The 21485-nt window shown below is 38.3% G+C and overlaps 1 protein-coding gene across 3 annotated transcripts in view; it reads left to right on the top strand.

Moving 5' to 3' along the window:
* The window catches only part of ARHGAP18 (Rho GTPase activating protein 18), a 164457-nt gene that overhangs the window by 122366 nt on the left and 20606 nt on the right, over positions 1–21485 (top strand). For all 3 annotated transcript variants that reach the window (XM_070417660.1, XM_070417659.1, XM_070417661.1), the window contains exons 6-10: positions 6956–7121; positions 9248–9339; positions 13982–14059; positions 16904–17063; positions 19459–19541. In XM_070417660.1, coding sequence (XP_070273761.1) covers positions 6956–7121; positions 9248–9339; positions 13982–14059; positions 16904–17063; positions 19459–19541 — 579 coding nt within the window. The remainder of the gene's footprint in view (positions 1–6955; positions 7122–9247; positions 9340–13981; positions 14060–16903; positions 17064–19458; positions 19542–21485) is intronic.

Here is a 21485-nt window from a genome sequence, read left to right as displayed (position 1 = left end):
TTCTCTGCCAGTCATTTATCCACGTGTCTGCTAGAAGGCATGGACATGTAAGCTTTCCACAAGTCCTCAGCATGGTTGATGAAGTGAATACTTATATCCACCACTCTGAGACAGGTGTGTAAGCAGGGAAAACCTCATATTCCATTTCTACTCCATGCTCCTCTGCTTCTGTACTAGGTGTACTAGTTAATAATGCAGATTTTTCCAATAGATGGAGTTACACATATGTTGATATATATACGATTTGATATGTATGCTATTTTGTTGTATTGAGAGCAAGCTTCAAAACTTTGTATGTTAAATTTGCTGAAGGTGTTAACATCATAGATGTTAATATCATAGGCTAACTGCTAAGAATAGTCTGGGAGTGTGGATCATCTCTTTAGGCCAAATGGCGCTTAAAAAATGTCAAATTTTATTCCAAAAAAAAAAAGAGCATTTGCTGGAAGTTTTAATTTATTACTTTATTTTGAAGAAAAAGTAATTGTATACTTTGGGAAGCTTATGGTGAACATGCTCCATCTCAAGATACTTGTGAACGCTGGTTTAAACGCTTTAAAAGTTATGATTTTGATGTGAAAGACAAAGAACGTCCAGGTCAAACAAAAAAGTTTGAAGACCAACAATTACAAGCATTATTGGATGAAGATGTGTGTCAAACTCAAAAACAACTTGCAGAAAGATTAAATGTTGCTCAGCATACAATTTCCAATCGTTTACAAGCAATGGGAAAGATTTTAAAGGAAGCAAAATGGGTGCCACATCAACTGAATGAAAGACAAATAAAAAACTGAAAAGTCGTCAGTAAAATGTTGCTTCAATGGCATGAAAGAAAATCTTTTTTGCATTGAACTGTGACTGGCGATGAAAAGTGGATTTATTTTGAGAATCCCAAATGCACAAAATCATGGGTTGATCCAGGTCAACTATCAACATGGACTGCAAGGCCAAATCGCTTTGGAAAGAAGACAATGCTCTGCATTTGGTGGGATCAGAAAGGTGTGGTGTATTATGAGCTTCTAAAACCAGGTGAAACCGTTAATACTGATCGCTACTGACAACAAATAATCAATTTGAACCACGCTTTGATTGTGAAATGACCAGAATGTGCCAGAAGACACAGCAAAGTAATTTCGCTTCATGATAACGCACCATCACACACTTCAAAACCAGTCATAGACATGTTAAAAGATCTTGCCTGGGAAGTATTGACCCACCCACCGTATTCACCAGACCTTGCTCTTCAGATTACCACTTGTTTCGATTGATGGCACACACACTTTCTGAGCAGCACTTCAAAACATACGAAGAAGTGGAAAATTGGGTCTCTGAACGGTTTGCTTCAAAACAAGAAAAGTTCTGTTGGACCAGTATCCACAAATTACCTGGAAGATGGGGGAAATGTGTAGCTAGCGATGGATATTACTTTGAATTAAGCACTTTTGATGTTTCTCTTGAAATTATCGTGTTTTCTTTGATTACAAAAACCCACCATTATTAACTGGTAAATACGCAGTAGGCTTAATGTAATACATTGTTCTCTGTTGACCTCATTTTATATTCACTTCCTTTTTCTTACTGCATCAAACAGTCTTTGTTAACTCTTTATGATGTCACAGTGGATTCCAATGTCTCCTTTTAAATTTGGAGATCAGGTTTTATAACCTTTAATGTGCTTTAGTTTGAAAATTTTAACTGCTAATTGTGTTATTGTGTACCCACCTTATCTCAGGAAGTACGCTCTGTAATTATTTCATTTATTTATCAAATGATCTCTATGAGGTTGCTATTCCAATTCCTATTTTTCATACAAGGAAATAGTTTAAGAGATTACATGGTGTGCCAAGGCTTGGCTTCAGTGACTAAGCTTTTGGAGCCAGTCTTTCCTGGAAGACCATGCTGATTCCATTTAATACATTGAATTTAAGTGAGTTTGTGTCCTTTTTAAAATATATATAATTTTTCAATTATACTTGTCATTTGCAACAGTGTGTATAAACCTAGAGGGTATTATGCTAAGTAAAATAAGGCAGTCAGAGAAAAACAAATACCGTATGATTTCACTTATATGTGGAATCTAAAAAACAAAATAAACAAACAAAATTAAAACAGACTCATAGATATAGAGAACAGACTGATATTTGCTAGAGGGGAGGGCGGTTTGGGTACTGGGAGAAAAAGGTGAAGGGATTAAGTACAAAGTGGTAGTTATAGAATAGTCATGGGATGTAAAGTACAACATAGGGAATACTAGTATAGTTAATAATAATGATGCCAGTTGGGTATTGGAAATATCCGGAGGATCACTTTGTGTTATTTTATTGGTGCTACAGACAACTTGTTTAGGATAGCTTGGGATGTGACATAAAATGATTCTGATTTGCTGGATTTGGCATATAAAATAGAAATTTAATATCACTCTTGAAGACTAAAAACAGAGGGAGGTGACTGGCGGTGGGGGGCAGGGCCGGTGAGCGGGTGGCACCAGGCCAGCCAAGGAGGGTGCTAACGGTGGCCCCTTGATAGCCTCGCCAGTCACCCCACAGATCAGCCCTGATTGCTGGCCAGACCTAGGAACCCTACCCATGCACTAATTTTGTGCACCAGGCCTCTAGTACTATAATGAAATCACATTTTACACATGAAGAAAAAAAATCTTAGGAAATGAATCTCCTAGTAGAGGATATAAAAAAGTTATCTTGTGGAAATTGACCAGGAGAGAGTAAATTCCCTTGCTTTCCAAGTTTAAGTTCAAGTGACTTGATGAGTAAAAGAGTCTACTCCATCATAACTGATGAAGTGCCTACGGGATCTCTCGTATTGCAAGGCCTACAAATGAGGGGTGCAGCACCAAAGAGCTATCTGATTAATTTATGGTAACACACGAGATCCAAAGACCTTATATTTTTAAAAAACAAAATTGTATTGCACTCTTTTCTTTAAGCACATTTTTCAAAAAGTAAAGAGCTTTCCTTTGCTGACATTGCACTGCCTTGTCTTAGCCAACGAACTGAGCCATCCAGTCTATTAACTAAACGGAACGACAGGAAACTTCATAAATATTTAAAGCAGCTGCCATGAATTAAACATTGGGATAAAGAAACTAAGTCCTTTCATTAAGCACAATGTTAAACAAATAAGTAAATAAATAAAGCGCATGACTTGTATTGCTAGGGTAAATCAAATGTTTGAATTGATAATACTTTAGGTTTCTTTAAACATTTACCTCGGGTAATGCTTTGAATAATTATATTACATGTGTTTGGCTTATTAGACCAAAAGCAACTGATTTTACTGAAACATTTAGGACTTCCAAAAAGTAAAGGGTTGTTAAGTAGGATGGGGTTCAGTCCTTCAATTAGCAGAACTCTGGGACCAAGCACGAGGAAACGGTGATGAGTCTTGTGTGATTTTAAAGGTGAAGCTCAGTACATATCACAGGAAATGAGGGGAGCATCAAACCAGTGGTCCTGCCCCTCATTGGGTTTGATTCTGTGTGTTCTGCCTGTAGGATGTGTGTCTTCATTCATTGAATAGACGGACCGAGCACCTGCAGTATGCCGGGCCTGTGGTGCATGAGGGTTACAGGCTGATTAAGACATGACTCCTCTCCTTGAGGGCCTCACAGTCCTAAATGAACACCATCAACCCAGACACCTTCCTGCATGCTGTGGTGGGTGGAAAACTGGAGCAGAACAGAATGATTACTGAACTGAGGATTTAGGACAGTGATGGCGAACCTATGACACGCGTATCAGAGGTGACAAGCGAACTCATTTTTTTGGTTGATTTTTATTTGTTAAATGGCATTTAAATATATAAAATAAATATCAAAAATATAAATCTTTGTTTTACTATGATTGCAAATATCAAAAAATTTCTATATGTGACATGGCACCAGAGTTAAGTTAGGGTTTTTCAAAATGCTGACACGCCGAGCTCAAAAGGTTCGCCATCACTGATTTAGGAGATCTGAACCAACATCCTTATTACATCACTGGCTGCTATTTAAGCCCCTTCACTGAGCCTCCTTAGAATATGCTGTAATAATTCTTATCTTATGGGGACTTTTGTAGGACAGAATGAAAAGTCAATTATCAAATATTAGTAGTATCCTTATCATTTTTTTCTTACCTTGCAGTAATATTTAGGAAAAAAGGAAAACCATGAAATCTTGAAATTATTGAAAAAGTTCTGTGGAAAAAATGGAGTCATAATACTTTTTGAGAACTTACTATTTGTCATTTGAGCCACACCACAACCTTATAAGGTAGTTTCTGTTATTATTCCCATTTTAGAGATAATGTGGCTGAGACACAGAGATGATGGGATTTGCCAAAGGTCACATAGCTTGTAAGTGATGGAGACAAGGTTTGCTACCTGTAGTCTGGCCCCACTTTCTCAACCCTGTGCACTGCACCATGGAGGCTATTAACCCTGACGCTGGAAGTTCACTTAGGATGCATATTTAATCATGTCTGTTACTGCTTTATTGAATGTTCTCATAGGAAAAACAACTGTACTACAAACAGTTAAGAAATTGCTTCTTTCCTCTATAGTGAACTTGAAGGTTTTTTTCTTGGAATTGAGTTTGGTTGAAAGGAATTAGCTCCTCCATTACCAAAAGTGGTGGGTTTTAGGAAGTGCTCTAGGGCAGTGACTCGCAATCATTTTGGTCCCATAACCCTTCAGGCTCTTAAAAATTATTGAGGTCCTCAAAAAGCTTTTGGTTTATAAGTCAGAAAGACGTTGGTGTTGAGAATGGATTTGATGAACCCTCAGATGTGTGGCCTTAGGCCAGGCATCTCCAAATTCATGTTGTTAGAGGGTTGGCTGTCTCCCTGGGACTTGCCGCTCTCTGAGATTGCTGTGACTGAACCAAGAACAAAGGGGTATGAAGATTTATTTCTACAGAAATTATGGTTCCATGAAAGGTTTTGAGATGAACAAGGCTGGTTCAAAGTGATTTTGGAATGTAAAGAATTTCTTTGGATTGAGTTCCATGGAAGTTTGTCACTAACCTGTGTTCCTGAACTATGAAACATGAATATGTAGACAAAGGAATAGTTCTTTTAATAAATAAACAATTTGAAAAATGGGAGGGGAGCCCTGGCTAGTTTGGCTCAGTGGACTGAAAGGTTGTAGGTTAGGGGCATATACCTCGGTTGCAAGTTCGATCCCCGTCCCTGGTCGGGGCACATGTGGGAGGCAACCAGTGGATGTGTCTCTCTCACATCGATGTTTCTCTCTCTCTGTCTCTCCCCCTCCCTTCCATTCTCTCTAAAAATCAATGGAAATAATATCCTCAGGTGAGGATTAAAAAAAAAAATGGGAGGAGGACTATCATTTATGGCAGTTATACCTATGAATATTTACCTTAGAAATTAAAATTGAGAAATTAAAAAAACATTTATTATTCCATTTAAAGCACAATATTACAGTTAACAACATTTTTATGAAAAATAGCCATATTTATAAAATAAAAATTATTAAGCACTATAGCATGGTTTCACATTTTAGACTTGATTCCCGTATCTACTTCTGTGCCATCTGTTGCACATGCATTGTACCTCTCAGAAACTGCCCTGTACAATTGGGGGAGGATGAGTGAAAAAAGCAAATAATGTCTTAATATTTATTATTAAAATAGTTTAGACCTCTTGGACTCCTTGAAAGGGTATTGGGTTCTCCCAAAGTTCCTTGGATTACACTTTGAGAACTGCCACTTTAGAACATGTCTTTTGCAATAGTTTTTAGATCATGAAGTATTAATAATATGGTGCAAAAATGAGCAAAGTGAGTAAAAAGGAATCAGTTGAGCATCCTTAGCTATTAAATTAAAAAGTCAAGGATAAACCCGAAAGATATAACCTTGATAAGATTTTTAACAAACTGTTTAAAAATACTTATTGTTTTAGTAATCAGTAAATACAGTGGCCTGTGATTTGTATTAATATGTTAGAGAAATTCATGCTTCTATCTGTGGTTTGCCTTCTTATGTTTAAGGTATTTAATATTAAAAGAGGCAGAATAGTCAGTAGATAATATTTGAGAAAGACAAGATACGACAAAAACACCACTTACTTGCCAGTGATAGTAGTATCTCTAAGCCTCAATTTGGTTATTCAGCAGTGAAGGTAATAATAATAATAGCAACCGCATAAAAGTGCTTGGAAAGTGCCAGGCCATTAAACCTCACATCAGCCCTTTGAATTGGGTGGTCTTCTCCCCTCCCTCTCATCCTCCTCCTCCCTCTCTTTCCTCCTCCCCTCCCCCTTCTCCATCTCCTTCTCCATCTCCTCCTCCATCCCCTCCTCCCATTTTACAGAAAGAATGGTTAAGTGATCGCCAGAAGTGACACGCAGCTTGGTCAGTAGCCGTAGGCCTTCTGGCTGTAAAGTCCATGCTCTTAAGTCTCCCCTCTGCTCTTCCCTCCCCCACTCTGTACAGCTCCTCTGTACCTACGTTATTTGGGTTTTAATGACAATTACATTATGTCATATCGTATATCATATCATGTCATATCATATATCATATCATATCAAAGGTAGGTAAAGGGTACCTGGCACATTGTAAGCACTCATTAGTGGTTACTATTCTTCTTTCTCCTTCTCTTTCACGTTCCCTCCTTTTTCCTTCTCCTGGTTTGTGCTGAACTCCTAATCTTCTCTGGTTCTTGAAGGTCAGTTAACTAGAGTTCTTTTTCTCCTTTGGGTTTACTGTCTTTTTCTTCTCTTAGCCATGGTCTGGTTCCATCCTTTGTCAGACTTCAGGTACTGACTCCTGAACTCCCCACAGACTTAGGGAGCATCATCGGGAGAGTTTCGCTCTCTATTCTGACTGGAGAAATTGTGCCATAGCTTTCATTGTCATTATTCTATACCAGCAGTTTTAACTTTCACAAAGAAAAGGTTGATACTGCACACCTTGACTATATTCACTGTGTTTATTGTAGAGTTTCAGATTGCCAAAAGACAAAACAGGCACCACCAAGATTGGTGACCTAGCGCCCCAGGACATGAAGAAGGTTTGCCATTTAGCCCTGATTGAACTGACTGCCCTCTATGATGTACTGGGTGTTGAACTGAAACAACAAAAAGCTGTGAAGATCAAAACAAAAGGTAATTGGAAAAGGAAAAACGGTTGGATTTACTTCTAAAGTAGCAAGGATGAGCTTGGCTTTTTTAACCGTATTTTTAGGGGCAAAACATCTACAAAACAAACCACGTCTACAAGACATCCAAAATGTAGATTTTAAAACATCGCCTTCAAAAATTTGTATCTTGATAAAAACGCACTGTTTCCTAGAATGTAGAAAATAAAGGTATAATCAAAAATTTAATTTACCATAGAAGAAAATTATGAGTCAAATCTTAATCCCCATGCTCTCTCGTTTAAAACGAAATAATGCATTTGTTTCATATACTTATTTATTTCCAAAATGAGATCTTGAAAAATGACTTGAAGATGGTTGATTCCGATCAATTATTTTTGCTTAATTATTTGATGAAAAATACATAGGGTAGTGAGTAGTCCTTTTGTTCATTAACATTCTACTTCTAAATATTTTGCAAACACATTCTTTACTCCCTTAAGAAAAATATGCCATGTGGTGCATAATACCGCTAAATTGTATTCAGCAGGGATATGTGTAATTTTTCTTTTGTATGCAGCTTTACCCATTTTATAAACTTACAGTATTTTAAATAATATACTAGAGAATAACAGCTTCTCGATATTTGTTTTTCCAAGACTTTATTGGCTTGGAAATCCAGAAAATTCTCTGTTGACAAAGCTTTACTGTTTAGGAAATTCAGACCTCTTGTTTTACCTTAACAGCATCTCCTAAAGAGAAACCAAGAATAAGGATTATTGAGTTGCCATGGTAACATTAGCAAAGACAAGTATTCACCTGATTTAAGTTTTAGAGGCAATTTCTCTGTAGGACTGAAGTGTGCCTTCCCTTCAGGCCCTCTTCCATGCTGGGCCCCAGAAGACCTCATTCTGTGCTCAGTTCCTTTGAGTATTTTAGCTTAAAGCTTGGCAAGGAGAATTTCTGAATTAAATGATGCTTCTGGTTTTCCACACGTCCTTTGTGGATAATGAAGACCTCACATGCTTTTTTAGAAGTTTATCACAAAGCCTTCTCCAAATATAAAATGAAAATCTAATTTAAATAGCTGTGCTCAACACTTTAAAAGTGGCTTGAGGAGGTTTTTATGTTTTAGAATTGCATCCTAGCACTATTAACTGGTATGAAGTCAGTGATGAGAGAAATACGGTCATTCTTATTAAGAGTATCACTATTAGCAGATTTTCTTTCCACCTTTTAAAGTGTTTTTATATCTAATCTAAGGTATTTATCTTATAATCTAGATGAACATTCTTGAAGATTACATCTTTTCTTAATTTTTAAACTGAAAGTTATTTAGTGGATAACTGGCATTCTTGTGAATGGCATCTCTATTGAGTGTCACAGTTTGCAATGTCTGTGCTCATATCTCAAAGATAATCCCCCTTTCCACGTTCACAAGTGATTTATACCTCCCCGCATGATGTGTGTTACACGCCTTTGCTGGCCATTCACTTGGTGATGGGGTTGGGTGGGAGGTACTGGGTATAAGTTATGCTCATACCAGACTTAAGGCATATGATTTTAATTTAGAAAAATTAGAAATCATTACTTGTCATTCTTTCTGGAATTATTTCCAGATATATAAACTACAAATTTAAATTCAAGCATACTAAGTATCTACTATATTTTCTAAAGAAAAATGTTTGTAGAACAAGATCATACTGTTCGCTGATCTCTCAAAGGTGAGTGTTTATAGTTTGCTGTACTGTGGAATGTTATATGTCAATTAAGTATGGAAGAGATGAGTGACATTTGCTTTAAGCCAAAACTTTCAATTTTATCACGTTTAGTAAATTTTTGCATATTTATGTACTCCCACAGGACTCATTTCTCTTATGCAGCAGTTTATACTTTTGTAGTTATTTTGGGAGATTATTTGCGTTCATTTGTGTAGTTGTCTTTTCTTGCTAGATTACTCTATGAGGCAAGGCCAGGATTTTACTATGGGGATATAGATGCTTAAAGACTACACAGTGGCATTCACTTAGTAGGTGCTCAATAAATAGTTGTCTGATTGAATGACAGTATTAGAAGTCTTATGCCTTAACATCTTGCATTAACATTTTATGGATTGATGGAAGTGAAAAAATTTTATTTTATTTTTCATTGCAGATTCTGGCCTTTTTGGTGTTCCATTGACAGTATTGTTAGAACAAGATCAGAGGAAAGTACCAGGAACTCGAATACCCTTGATATTTCAAAAAGTAAGTAAGCCTGAATGATTCAGCATGGAGAGAACGTACTTGCATTAACAGTGTTTTCATTTTTATTTTTGCATTCATACTATTATAATATAGTTTTCCAATTGATATGCTCTTTTATTTTGTACTTTGATTTTCTATTCAGGAAGCAAATTTGTTTCAAGGGCTCATAATTTTTATTTCATGGTGATGCATTTTGTGTTACTATTGTAACTGTGATTACCTGGCATCATTTTCCTGTCTTATATTAGCTGGCTTTGTATAATTGAGATTTCAATTCTATAATACATAGAAATGGAAACTGCTTATAAATTTCTAGGGAACTGAATCTTCATGAATATTTCATCCCAAGCTTCCTTATTTACAGTGAGGACGTCCAATTTAATTTACCAGTTTCTACTTCCAAACTAGGCAAAGAAACCATAAAGTAGAATTAGAAAATGATTGCTAAACTGTCAAGTCACTTGTCTAGTCAACACTCAGTTATTCACAAGGGGATTTTCTGTGGCAATACAAGAATTTCAGTCTAATCTCTGAGCCATCATTGTTCAGAAACACAGATTACATATGATAAAAGCCAGGGAATGCACCACGGAGAAGGCAGGTCAGATCAGTTATGGACGACCCAAACTCCAGATTCTTAGCAACACGCCAGGCATATCACAGTTCCTGGGAGTTCTGGCAGGAGTGGCAATGGAAACTTTCACAACTGATGGACTCCATAAAACCATCAATTCTAAAGCTCAATCTACTTGGCACTTATTCTCCTGCTATTCCAAGCCAGTCGTTTACGTTTACCCATCTTACCTACTAACCTCGGATTCCTTTATCCCTCATGTTCTGCATTACATCCAAACCTGTTTCTCAGTGTTTTTCCTGATGTATGTTGCTCTGTACAGTTAATCCTACTCAACAGCCTCTGTTAGCCACTGCCAGTAGAACCTGTATCTGTTTAAATAGTTGTCAACACTGCCTGTGAATAACAGAGAGGTGCTAACAAATATAAGTCATCTATTCAAATTCTTTTAATGTCAGTAAAAGGTGTCAGTTACCCTACACAGATGACTGTACAAAGCAGGGATATCGGCACCATCCTTTCTACCAAGTGTATTAGGATTCTCCAGAGAAAGAGACCTATTTTAAAGAATTGGTTTATGGGAGTGTGTGGGCTGGCAAGTCTGAAATATGTAGAACAGGCCAGCAGACTGGAAACTCGGGCAGGAGTTAATGTTGCAGTCTTGAGGCAGAAGTGCTTTTGCTTTGAGAACCTCAGTCTTTGCTCCTCTGGCCTTCAAGTGACTACCTGAGGTCCATCTACAGTATGGAGAGTAATTTGCTTTATTCAGAGTCTACTGACTTAAATGTTAATTATATGTCAAAAATGCCCCATAGGAGCATCTAGACTCATACTTGACCAAACAACTGGGCATAGTAGCCGAGTTAACACACCAAGTTCACCCTATACCGATGAAGGGTAAGGCTAGGTCTCCACGAAAGTTTAGTGATACCTCCTGACTAGGGTCCGGATTGCATCCAATCCCTTGTCATTTTTTCTTGAAATTGTTTTCTCATGTATTTAGTTAGTTTACATTTGTGGTTTCTTCTGGAGACCCTGGCTGCTCCTCAGTTTGAAGTTATTGGATAATAGCCCTAAAGTATTTTGATTTGTTATAAAAAAAAAAATAGGACTGCCCTGACCACTTTGGCTCAGTGGATAGAGCGTCGGCCTGCGGACTCAAGGGTCCTAGGTTCGATTCCGGCTAAGGGCATGTACCTTGGTTGCGGGCACATCCCCAGTAGGGGGTGTGCAAGAGGCAGCTGATTGATGTTTCTTTCTCATCGATGTTTCTAACTCTCTATCCCTCTCCCTTCCTCTCTGTAAAAAATCAATAAAATATATATATTTTTTAAAAAGGACATATAAAGAGCTTACTATTAGATAAACACTTATCTGTTTGCATCCTCTCTGAATTATAAACAAAAAATCACAGTGTTTTATCATGAAAAATATTTTTTTACTTAATCAGCTAAAACTGAATAATTAGGCATTACCTCAATTTTGTGGAAAGGAGAGAGTTAGAAACCACTGATTTGCAAAAAAAGATTTGTTAGTAGTCTTTAGAGGATTATATTTTCTCAGTTATTGAGAAATATACCCTAAAAAGGCTTTAATAAAACTTATCTGTGAGCTCTGTTTCTTGTTTTTCCTCAGAGGCACATTGTTTAAAGGGGTCCTCAAACTACGGCCCTCGGGCCACATGCAAATACAAATATTGTATTTGTTCCTGTTTTGTTTTTTTACTTCAAAATAAGATATGTGCAGTGTGCATAGGAATTTGTTCATAGTTTTTTTTTTAAACTATAGTCCAGCCCTCCAATGGTCTGAAGGACAGTGAACTGGCCCCCTGTTTAAAAAGTTTGAGGACCCCTGGTTTAAACCATATTTTCAGAAAGATTTGGGGAATATTCTTAATTTTTTTCTGTGGAAAAATTCTACCTAATGAGCAAATTCTTTTCTCACTGTCAAACCAATCAGCCAAATCAAACATACTCTTTGTCAAAAAGTTTGACTTACGTTCAATTGATTTTTTAATTCATTTAACTATATAGAACGTATTTTGGGAAATGCCATGAAAATTGCTGGTAAATTACAGACTAAATCCTGAAAGATGAATTACTAAAAGCTGCATGATGAAAATATATAGATCAATATAGTTATTTTTCATGTCTGTATTAAGTCTTGGAAATGAAAAGACAGCTGTAAATTATTAGTATGTTTTAATACTGCAATATAATGTGGGAGCTAAAAATATGGTATTTTCTAAGTGGAAAATACAAGAAAACATGACATTCTTTTAGACAATGTATGCATACCTCAATTGAGTGCTAGTATTCAGCTTTAGGGAATAATAAAAAAAAGACTAATATATAAAAATTCAGAGATTACTCTCATTCAGTTATTTAGAAATCATGGTCAATTTTTCCTTTGTATTTAATGAAAGCAAAAGGCTTATGTTGGTAAAAACTAATTTGCTATAGCTGTTAGCATATAATTTTATCTTTTGTTAATAGAACATTTTAAACATTGTATAAGAGTAAATAAAGCACATATTGCTTCTACATTGAATAACTATTACTTGGTATTATTTGATACATTTGGTTTTAAACACTTTATTGACTAATGCCTGTCTAATGTAAAATAATTATGGAAATTATTTTGATGTGGGTTTTTTATCCAGTGTAATTGGAAAAATACGGCTTGGAAAATATTCCAGTTGAATTTCAAAAAATCATGTACTGCATTGACTGATTGCTTAAAGATGCTTCTCTCTTTAACTGTAATAAATCTTTGGGAGAATTTTGAGGCTACTCTTTGCTTTATTCTTACCCGACTCCCTCAAGATCAGTTCATTCTTTGGCCATAATCCAGGGACAGAAGAGATAAGGTCATTAAAGAAAAATGCCATCTTGTCCAGTGTCCACTGGATATCTAGAGGATATCTCATTTTAGAACATCTACAAAGGTCAACAGACCTCATTTATGATGCCATGCTTTGCTCTTAAGACACTTTTACAACCCAGGGGGAAACAGTAAGCTGTATGTAGTTTATAGAGCCTTGGTTAATCATTAAAGGAGGTTTCCATGAGAAGAAAAAATGACAATTTTACATTCTTTTGGCACCCTGGGAGATTTTTTGCTTTAGGGTCTGCAGAGAGTACTGTAGTAGGATTAGGGATGAGTGAAGAGTCTGTCTGCTTTTTATAAAGGAGGAGAAGCTATTGTGCAAGGAGAGTGAGTGGTAGGAAGGAAAACTACTCGGGGCTAGTAAATGCCTTATATTGAAACTGAGGGACACGGAAATTGATTTATTTAAAATAGCACAGTGCCCCCTATAAAGCCTTCATGTATTGTCTAGGGAATGCATATTCCAATTGGACGGTCACTTTTATACCTTCCAACGTATGCCACTGAAATTTCTCTGTTTGCCTTCTTATAGTGGTTCTCTGCCTTGTTAAAAAAAACACACAAAACTTTGTTATTTTAATGGGGTTCTGGAAGTAGAGAGATCTGCATGCATTAATAATAGAGTATGAGGTATGACTTAGAAGCCCTATTTTCTTTTCTTTTTTTTACTATTTTTTATTTACGTTTGCCACGAAAAGCTTAAAGGCTTAAAAATGGATATTTGCAAACAGTTCATTTTTTGCCTTCATATGATAAATAATTCTTTCTTTGAACAAGCTAAAAACGAGATGTAAATGTGCAAATACTAGAATTTCATAAGATTTATTTGATTGCGGAATGTATGTTTCGGGAAAAGCAGAAGAAATGGATGGTTTTAGTTGCTTGTAAACAATGAAAAATTTCAGTTTCTGTTTGTTTGGAGTCCCACAGCTGTTGTGTGAAATTATATACTTCTGTTACAAAGGAGTATGAGACCTAACTTTTTCTAAATTCTAATTAAAGTTTTGGGATTCACTGGTTAAAGCCTAGTGGTAGTGCAGTTTCATTCAGATCTTCACGAAATCCTGTTTACATGTCCTTGTAATCAGTTTCATTTATTTGTATGTGAAACAGATGTTAAATCTGGAGTTGTACCTGTTCTGAATACCAAAATCAGAATGTTCTTCTGTTTACACACAGCTGATTTCTCGAATTGAAGAGGGAGGTTTGGAAACCGAAGGCCTCTTAAGAATCCCTGGAGCTGCCATTCGAATCAAGGTGCTCTCTCAGTTCTCTCAATGTCAAACTTTATTGTTTAATTATACTTTTACATTTTAAAAGTTAACTTGCCCTCTCGCCCCTTCTCCCCCTTGTTAGCAAAGTAGATTAAATATAGCAATAAAACCTCTTGACATTCAGTTTATATTTAGTTCTTCTGTAGTCTCCCCTGACTTCTGTGTAAGTTTTGATTCTTTTTTCAAAAGCAACATGTTACATGTAATAATAATACCCCGATCAACAAAGAGGCAAATAATCTCTCTACTGTGCAAACATAATGTAGGAACAAAAGTCAACAGGCAAAAGATGAGTAGTTTCATCCTTCTGATGAGAAGAGAACACCATGAGTCAAAATATTAACAGGGGACTGGTGATAGGTTTAGTCAGCATGAATAAGAGCAGTTGAGTTTTCGTTTGTTTGTTTGTTTGTTTTTTAAAGGCTGTGAGCAGAGGAGGGGACTTGACATGATGAGTCTTAGTGAGCTGCCGACATGAGCCTCTGTCTCATCACTTTCCTGACTCTCACAGTTCCCGGTCTTCCTGGACTCCGGGTAGCCAGAATCTGGCTTGTGAGAAAGGTCATTCCAGAGGTCCCAGTTGGAGCCTCTCTTTATCCATCCCTTGCGTTCTTTTCTCTCAAGATGATATTTCCTTCCCACTCTCCTAGGATGCCGTGTATCCTCCCCCTTTCTCTCTGTTACCCAACTCCTGATCTGGGGGTTAAAACATCCAATGAGTGCATGGCCAAGGTGCAACTACCCCACGGACGATGCATGATTCATAGGCCTCTCAGGGGATTTGCACTGTAGGGGGCCTCGTACTTGGAATTGTAGCTCCGTCTGGAAAATTCATCTAGGAGTGTTTTGGTCAGCAGTCACTAACAACCCCCTTCACCTTCTCCAAACTCAGCTGTAGCTCTAAACTGCCCACATCCAATGTATTGTCTTCCTGACTTTGCAAATCCAAGAGAACGTGGGGCAGAGGAAGAGATTTTCTCTGCTCCTTTCCTTAAGACCCACCCATAGGGAACCTTTAGAGCTGGATCAGAAAGAAGGGACCCCCGTGGGTGCACACCCTCCTGGCCTGTGACTGGCAGTCGTGCTGCCAGGAGTGGGGTTGAGATTCATACCTTCCACATTCCCATCACCTGTTTACTTTGATAAGCCGCCTCAAGTTAGGAGGCCAGTTTTGGCCTACTTGGCTCTTACTGCATTGGGATCTCAGTTTGATTGGATTCCAGTCACCTGATATTCCCTGCTCACAAATTTCATTCAGCCTCTGTCCCCGGGGTCTGGCGTCTGGTGCACAGAGGTCCTGGGATTGTTCTGGTGCCCCTGTGAGTGTGATAAGTTGCCATTGTCTCAGTTCGTTTGCGAACACCTGCGGCAATTTCACCACCAATCAATCATGGCTGCGCTATGAGATTCTGAGATAAGTTCTATGGAGAAGCACGTTCTCAGACAGAGAAAGACTCAGAAGCAGGTACTGGGACTTCCTGTGACCCGTATCAGCAAGAGTACTGCTTCCCAGTTCACTCCATAGCATTCATGAGCAGCATGTGATGGCCAACTCATAGGTCATGAACACGTTTACTTTAGCGCCCAATGGGATGTGTATTTGATATTTGGACTGGATTGCTGGCAGAAGAATGCTTTCAAATAAATGTAGTTTCTAAGAAGGTCAATGAGGTGGATTCAGCTGGCTCTACTCTTCAACCCAGCCTGTTGTCACGTACAAACTAGGCAGCATCTGGTCCATTACAAATAAAGATAATATGCACAATTATTGGTTGTCTTTCTCCCCTGCCCCACATTTCTCCTATTCTTGTCCCTGTTTCGCTCTTCCCCTCCCTCCTCCATCATCCTCCCTTCTTTCATTCTCTCTCTTCCCTCACCTCTCTTTCCTCCAATGACTGCTAACCAAAACTTTCCTTTTCTGGGTTTACCTTTATGTAATTTCACCAATTACAGAAATAATTAGGGTAAAGAAGGGAGTTGAATTGGGAAGAGCAAGTGTAATAAATTCACCTTCTACGAAGAACAAAGACCGTTAATTTGGGAGAACAGTTTCAAATAATAGAAGAAAGTGTCAGGGACGTGGAGGGATTTCTAGCATAATAGGATGTACACCACAGTGGAAAGGCATGTAGAAAATAGTAATTGTGGAACTAAGTTGATTTATTACTAATACTTCAGCAACATTTGTAGAGTCCTTGAGGTAAATGAACTAGGTATTGCTCATTCCACACAGATCAAACCATTTTCTGCAGCTGGCAGCAGGGTGGCTGTGTCACTTAAGGCCCCTGCATTGAGGACAGGTGTATTGATGTATTTTCATGCCTCATTAGCCATAGAACTTGGCTTTCCATTTCCCAGAGGTGACTAATCAGGGTAGCCTTCTGCTCTAGGCCCAGAGGTGGATTACCATTTTGTTACAAAATGTACTTCTAAATCATTTGAAACACAGACTGGTTTTTTTAAAAAATGATTTTTTGTTAATTTAATGAAAAATTACAGTATCTAAATAAAGCCCCCGAATGTAAAGACTATTTTAACTAATCTTTTCATTAAACCTTTACTGCTTGAGGTCTGAAGCATGTCCAGGAAAACGTGTCAAGTTTCTGAATTTCTTGGCTTAGGTATAATTTTCCTTTGGGAAAGCTCCCTGCGGGTGGGGGCGAGGTGCTTCCTGATGACGGAGTGTTGGACTTGGGGACTCTCACAAGTCTTTCCTAAGGAGTAGAATCTCTTGTCAAGTGGGAAGTGCATCACACTCCCTGCAGGAAAAGAGGAAGGCACTTACTGGTAGCCCATTTTTTTTTTTCTTTTTCCTTCTGCCTTTCAGAATCTTTGCCAAGAACTGGAAGCAAAGTTTTATGAAGGGACTTTTAACTGGGAAAGTGTCAAGCAGCACGATGCAGCCAGCCTGCTGAAGCTGTTCATCCGAGAGCTGCCCCAGCCGCTGCTCAGTGGCGAGTACCTCAAAGCCTTCCAGGCCGTGCAGAGTGAGTGCTGGCCCCCTCGGGAGCAGTCTTGCTCGGCTGCCACCCGTGTTCATTGCTTTCATGACAAACAGGACCAGATATGTTTGGGTAGACGTGGTGACTCACTGGTGTCAACGGGCGCCCAAATGCCACACTCGTTTTCCTTTATAACTACACATCTCTGGGCAAATAGAAAACAGAATGTTCTCTTTGGGTACAGACGAATTGCATGCCCTTTAAGCAATACAATATATTTTCATGTTAAAACCTGGAAACGTCACATTTCTCTTAGAATAGAATGAGTCATGTAAGATCTCTGATACATTTTTCTTGCCAAGTGTTAAAAACAACACTTATCGGAGAAGCTGTGGATTAACAGTTAGATCATAAGAGCGGGAGGAGATCTGGCAGAGTCTGCGGTTATTTTCTGAAAAATCAAGTTTTTGAAATTGTCACGCAGAAACGTGGAACAAGTCGTGTGCCGGCTGCATTGGTGGAGGGCAACGGGCTTCTTACGTCTTGCCATTTTGCATTCTTGGGCAAGCTCCAAATGAATGTCTCAAATAGTTCTCAATTCCTTCCTAGTGAACACAGAGATCTTACGAGATTTATATACTGGCATCATTAGCCCTCATACTAGCAGTGGTTCTCAACCTTCCTAATGCCGTGACCCTTTAATACAGTTCCTCATGTTGTGGTGACCCCCGGCCATAAAATTATTTTCATTGCTACTTCATAACTGTAATTTTGCTACTGTTATGAATCGTCATGTAAATATCTGATATGCAGGATGTATTTTCATTGTTACAAATTGAACATAATTAAAGCATAGTGATTAATCACAAAAACAATATGTGATTATATATGTGTTTTCCGATGGTCTTAGGCGACCCCTGTGAAAGGGTCGCGACCCACAGGTTGAGAACGCTGCCTTATAGTGCCAAGAGGCCAACAAAAAAGGGACAATGCCACATCCTGGTGACCGCCTGTTTCACTTCCAAATGTGTTCATGTTTGAGAGTAGAAGGGGAACTGTTAATGACTATGGTGAGCTACAGTGTCAACCAGAACTATTCCAGGCTATTTTTTGAAATTATATTTGAGTTATAATTGACATACAATATCATATTAGTTTCAGGCATACAACGTAATGATTCAGTGTCTGTCTATGTTGTGAAATGATCACCACAATAAGTTTAATTAATATATGACACCATACATAGTTATGGATTTTTTTTTCTTGTGCTGAGAAATTTTAAGATCTACTCTTTTAGTATCTTTCACATATGCAGCACAGTATTATTAAGTGGAGTCACTAGGACATATGCTGTATATTATATCCCCTGACTTATTTCTGTTATAACTGGAGTTTGTACCTTTGGACACCCTTCACTCATTTGCTCCCACCCCAGCAAAACACCACCAATCTGTTTCCTGTACCTATGAGCTTGGCTTTTTTTTTTTTTTTTTAAATAGAGTCTACATGTAAGTGAAATCATATGTTACTTGTTTTTCTGTCTACTTATTTCACTTAGCATACTTCCCTCAAGGTCTATCCATGTTGTCACAAATGGCAAGATCTCATTCTTTTTAACAACTGAATAATATTCTGTTGTAGTCCAAGCTATTCTTAAAGCATGTAATAATATTGAGATGATTCCAGTGGGTCCATAGCATAACATTTCTTAAGAATTTCTAGGGCAGACGTGACTGAAATAATCTTCTGCTTATAATATTTTTTCAGTGGTTCAGTTGTGCTCTTTTACACACATTCCTTAGATGTGGATTTAAGGACCACATTTATCTCTGACAAACAAATGCCAGAATGACTCCAAATATCCATGGTTGTCACTTCAATGTTACATGGGCTACCAAATGTGATAAATGTCAATGATGAGCACGTACCTGTTCGACTCTTCCTGCTGGTTGGTTTACAATCCATTCCACAAATGTTTGTTGAACACCTACTGCGCTCAGGCTCCGTGTTACATGTTCCTGTTGGAACTGATGGGCTCTTACCACGTAATCTGTTCACTTTTCATCAAAAGAAACAAACTTGACTGTTGCAGATTCACCCTGACACCATACATGCAGGGTCCTGTCCTCCATGTCTTTTATGGGGACACAATTCCATGCAGACATTAAAATTGTTTTCAAAGCCCTAATGTGTGTCAGCAAATGGGGGCCGCTTGTCCAATGATCGCAGTTGGAGTGAGCATCTGAGAGAGAAGCTCTGGGGCGGCGGTTCCCTGATCTCCCTCCCACAAACACTCCCCCAGGAGGCTGCTCAGTCGGGGTCTTACATTTCACAGTGATGTTTATGCTAAATAACCTTTTCCTTACAACACGAGAAAAGAAAGTGCAGATAACGTTTAGCAGAGAAAAGAGTGCCCACTTATTTAATAATCTGTCTGCAGATCTTCCAACTAAGAAGCAGCAACTCCAGGCTTTGAACCTGCTGGTCCTGCTCCTGCCGGATGTGAATCGCGACACACTGAAGGTCAGCTGGGCTCCTTTCCCTGAAATATCCCTCTGGGCCACTATTTGTTGCAAAACAATATGATGTTGTCATGGAAATATCAGTAGTAACCCATAAAGAAAAGACCTGTTTTTAAGGACACATGTGGAAGTCTAACTCTATTTATTTATTTACTAGGTTAGTCATGTTAATGCCATTATTAAGTGTTTTGTGTTTTAAATTTTGCTGTGACATTTCTTCTACCAAAACAGATGATTGAGATTTATTTGTGTGTTTTTTTAACCTATATTTTTTTATTGTAGATATCTCCCATTCCCACTCTGCCCAGCCCCTCCCCCCTGCCCCTTCCCCCCCAGGTCTTCACCACCCTATTGTCTGTGTCCATGGGCTATGCATATAAGTATATAAGTTCTTTGGTTTATCTCTCCTCATCCCCACACCCCCCACGTCAAGGTATGACAGTCTGTTCTGTGCCTCCATGCTTTGGGAGGTTTCATTTGTTAATGGAAACATGGGTGTTTTTTGTTTTTTTTCTCCTTTCTATTTTTCTACATTTTCAAATTTTATTTAAGGAGCATGTACTACTGTTAGTAAGGTGCAAAATGAATGTTTAAAAAGAAAATCCTAAGAGTCATCACATATAACCCACTGTTGCCTAAAGTTATTACATTTGTTTGGAGTTTGGACTGAGTTATAATGATGATTTCCAGTGGTTCTCAACCTTCCTAATGCCTCAACCCTTTAATACAGTTCCTCATGTTGTGGTGACCCCCAACCATAAAATTATTTTCGTTGCTACTTCATAACTGTAATTTTGCTAGTTTATGAATCGTAATGTAAATATCTGATATGCAGGGTGTATTTTCAGGGGTCTCGACCCACAGGTTGAGAACCATTGGTAGCCAAAAGATAGATGAACTCAAAGAAATTCTAGTTATTTCCCTGAGGGCTTATCCTGAGTTGATGATGTTTATCATGATTTCAAAATGTTTTGGTCTAATATTATATGATTTAATTCCATTTATTAGAAGTGTTGTCAGAGTCTTTTATAATAATTGGTAAATTGCTCTACTTTAATTTATTTTCCTTAATGATGAGAGTTCATGGGGTAGTAAACTTTTATAAAAGAAAAAGAGAAAACTTCAAAAGTATAATTTAGAGCCGTGGACAGTGTGGCTCAGTTGGTCAGTTGGTTGAATGTTGTCCCATGCACTGAAAGGTTAACAATTTGATTCCCGGTCATGGCACATACCCCGATTTTGGGTTCCATTCCGGGTTAAGTATGTGAAGTGGGCAGAGGGTTGGCAGCCAATCGATGTTTCTCACACCAGTTTCTCTCTCTCTCTCTCTCTCTCCCCCTCATCCTCCTCCTCTTCCTCCTCCTCCTCCTCCTCCCCTCCTCTCTCTTAAAAAAATCAATAAAAAATAAAATAAAAGTGTTATGCCCAGATTTCAAGACCCGCCCCCCCCCCCCCCCCCATAGGACACCACCAGGGAGTGCTGAGTCCGATGCAAAAGCATAGAGTCTTTATTCGAGCTAGCTCGAGCTCCCCGTCCACCACACTTGCCAACGCAGCAGCAGGAGGCAGAGAAGAGAGCGAGCTCTGTGGGGAGAGGGGTTTTATAGGGGTGTTGGAGTAAGGGGAGGAGAGAGGACTGTGGGCTCTGCTGATTGGCCAGGCTCAAGTCGGGGTCTTGTTACACATGATGTGGTCGTATCTATGGCGTGCACTTCCCTTGATTATCATTGGTTAGTTTAAAGAAATCCTAGGTGTGGCTAACAGAGGCTTGGGCTTCTGGGAAGAAGCTCCTTGCTGAGCACATGGCTAATAGCTGCTGCCCAAAAATGGAGGATCGGGGGCAAGATGGAGGGCGTAGCCCTCACCCTTTCAAAAAATATAATTTAAAAAGAATATTTATCTTAAGTTTTGCCATTGCCTTCAAAAGATTTTTTTTTTTATACAG

Source organism: Myotis yumanensis, unplaced genomic scaffold, assembly GCF_028538775.1.
Source record: "Myotis yumanensis isolate MYYU_CA2020_CCGP unplaced genomic scaffold, mMyoYum1.0.hap1 SCAF_6, whole genome shotgun sequence".
Classification (NCBI taxonomy): Eukaryota; Metazoa; Chordata; class Mammalia; order Chiroptera; family Vespertilionidae; genus Myotis; species Myotis yumanensis.
This window is presented reverse-complemented; position numbering and strand designations above follow the sequence as displayed.